Genomic DNA, 2,279 nt, shown 5'->3' on the forward strand with positions numbered 1-2,279 from the left:
AACACATTGGCAATTTCAACATCCTTAATTGTGATACAGGTGTTCTATAGCGAAATCACAGTAGGACATAAATATAATATGCGGATAATAGGAGCAAATATGGAAACTACAGACACGAGAACACAAGCATGATCAAAATAAACAAGAAACATATATCAAAACATACTCATTCATATGTAACTAAATGTTCCAGATGTTTCCTCCGAAGTGAATTGTGTCAAACCATCCATAAGAATTCATTCTCCAATCACAGATACGAATAGGCAGAATAGGTAACATAAATTAATTAACTTTATAACCCCCAATAACACAAAGTCACCGTTACATAAATAAGGTTAACAAGAAAAATAACTAATGCCAAATACCCAAAACAAAACCTGCCTCATCTAGACGAGAACAAAACCCGATGTAGAAATCGGGTTTTGGTCACTTGTTTTCCAAATCTCTTTGTTGTAATCCTCTTTCCTTGGCAAAAACATAAAAAAAAAAAAAAAAAAATGGAATTAGCAAACGTATCAATTCTGGGTTTCACTCTTTTTGCCGGTGCCTTCACCTTCTCTCTCCTCCAGCAACCTCCCTGCCTCCTCGTCGGCCTGCTGCGCCTTCCTCTGCGCATCCGCAGCCTTAAGCGCCTGCAACTTGGAGTGATTGTAATATGCAACACCCAGAAACGCCAAAAAGTAGCCAAACAAATTGATGGGTGTCACGGTGTCCTTGATCACCGACCACGAGAACGCGATCAAAAGCCAATCCTTTACCACACCGGCGACATTCATGGTGAGCGCGGAGGTCTTACCCACCAGCAAGAACACGGCCAAATTCAGGGCGAACGCGCAGAGCGAATTGGTACCGAAGATCACGAAATCCAGATGGAAACTGGAGGTGTCCCTCAACAAAGGGTACTCCATTATCATCCACGGCACGGACAAGAACGCAAGACAACACGGCGCGACATAGAAAAGCGAAGTGATGGGGTTCAAACTAATACCTCTGGAATTCAACAGAATCTGGATCAAAACCAACCGGGTGGCCTCGAATACGACGGCCAGAAGCTGCAACATGACGCCCCAAGTGTCAAACTTGGCCTCGCCATAGGCGGCGACGCCGACGCCGAGGGAGATGGAGACCATGTTGAGCATGGTGTCGGACTTGAAGGTGTCCCTCTTGAAGGCGAGGCCGAGGGAGTAGACGGCGACGGGCATGAGAGCCTTAAGCATCTGGATGAAGGAAACGGAGAGGTAGATGTACGCGGAGTTGGAGAACCAGAGGGAGAGAGAGTAGAGGGCGCCGATGGGGACGATGGACTTGACGTAGAGGTCACGGGTCATGGCGGCAGGCTCCTCCACAACCTTAAAGACGCGGACGAGGAGGTAGGCGAGGGCGGAGCAGAAGGCCATGTGGATCATGGTAAGCGAGATCGGGAAGGGCCAGTTGTAGAGTTTGCGGTCCAAGATGTACTTGTTGTACACGATCACCGAGAAGCTCAGACAGATCCAGATCAATACGTAGAAGTAGGAGAGCAAAACGTTTTTCACAACACCATCGGAGAGAGCCATTTTTTTTGGAGATCTGAAAACCCTAACCTTAACCTATGAGAAAGACAAAGAGAGTGAAGACAAGAAATTGAGAGGAAGATGAATGGAGAGGAAGGGAAAAAGGCTATCGAGGTTAAGGCGGGGGGATGAGGAGATATGGAGATGGGGTTTGGTTTCTGTCTCTGTGGGAAGAGAAGACTTCGAATGCGAAGACTAGGTTGAGGGCAAATAACCCTGGACAGGAACAGTGCTCAGTTTCGACTAGTTCTTGTACGGCCTGGGCTTTAGAGTGTTAAATGGGCTTCTATGAAGACTTTTGAAAGTGATGGGTATTCAATTTATTTCTTTTATCAAAAAATAAAATTAAAAATTCTATTTATTATTCTCTACATTACACGTAAATATATAATTTATCATTTTTATATTTTTTAAAATTTTCCAAATCCATGTAATGCGTAAGAAGTTAGTACCCATATTTTTCCTAAGAAAAGTCACTACTACAAGAGGAAAGTCATTATATTTTTTTTATTTTTTGGATATTAAACAATTTGGATTGTCAATAGAACATGTCATTGAGATGGGATTTGGACAATGAGATTAGATGAGATAATTTTATATAAAAGTTAAATAAAATATTGTTAAAATATTTTTTTAATATTATTATTATTTTAGAATTTAAAAAAATATAATTATTTATTATATTTTATGTGCAAATTTATAAAAATTGTAATGATGAGATGAGAT

The 2,279-nt window shown here is 41.5% G+C and overlaps 1 protein-coding gene across 1 annotated transcript; it reads right to left on the bottom strand.

Annotated features, from left to right (window-relative positions):
* Positions 1-273: 273 nt before the first annotated feature.
* LOC121250170 (probable sugar phosphate/phosphate translocator At4g32390) lies at positions 274-1,823 on the bottom strand. The gene has a single exon (XM_041149155.1). It carries the CDS (start codon positions 1,554-1,556, stop codon positions 516-518), a length of 1,041 nt encoding a protein of 346 aa, XP_041005089.1. The 5' UTR covers positions 1,557-1,823; the 3' UTR covers positions 274-515.
* Between the last annotated feature and the right edge of the window lie 456 nt (positions 1,824-2,279).

Source organism: Juglans microcarpa x Juglans regia, chromosome 2D (assembly GCF_004785595.1).
Source record: "Juglans microcarpa x Juglans regia isolate MS1-56 chromosome 2D, Jm3101_v1.0, whole genome shotgun sequence".
In the NCBI taxonomy this organism is placed as follows: Eukaryota; Viridiplantae; Streptophyta; class Magnoliopsida; order Fagales; family Juglandaceae; genus Juglans; species Juglans microcarpa x Juglans regia.

Excerpts from the sequence above, each read along its gene's own strand:
- LOC121250170 (XM_041149155.1), bottom strand. The coding sequence starts at position 1,556 with ATGGCTCTCTCCGATGGTGTTGTGAAAAACGTTTTGCTCTCCTACTTC.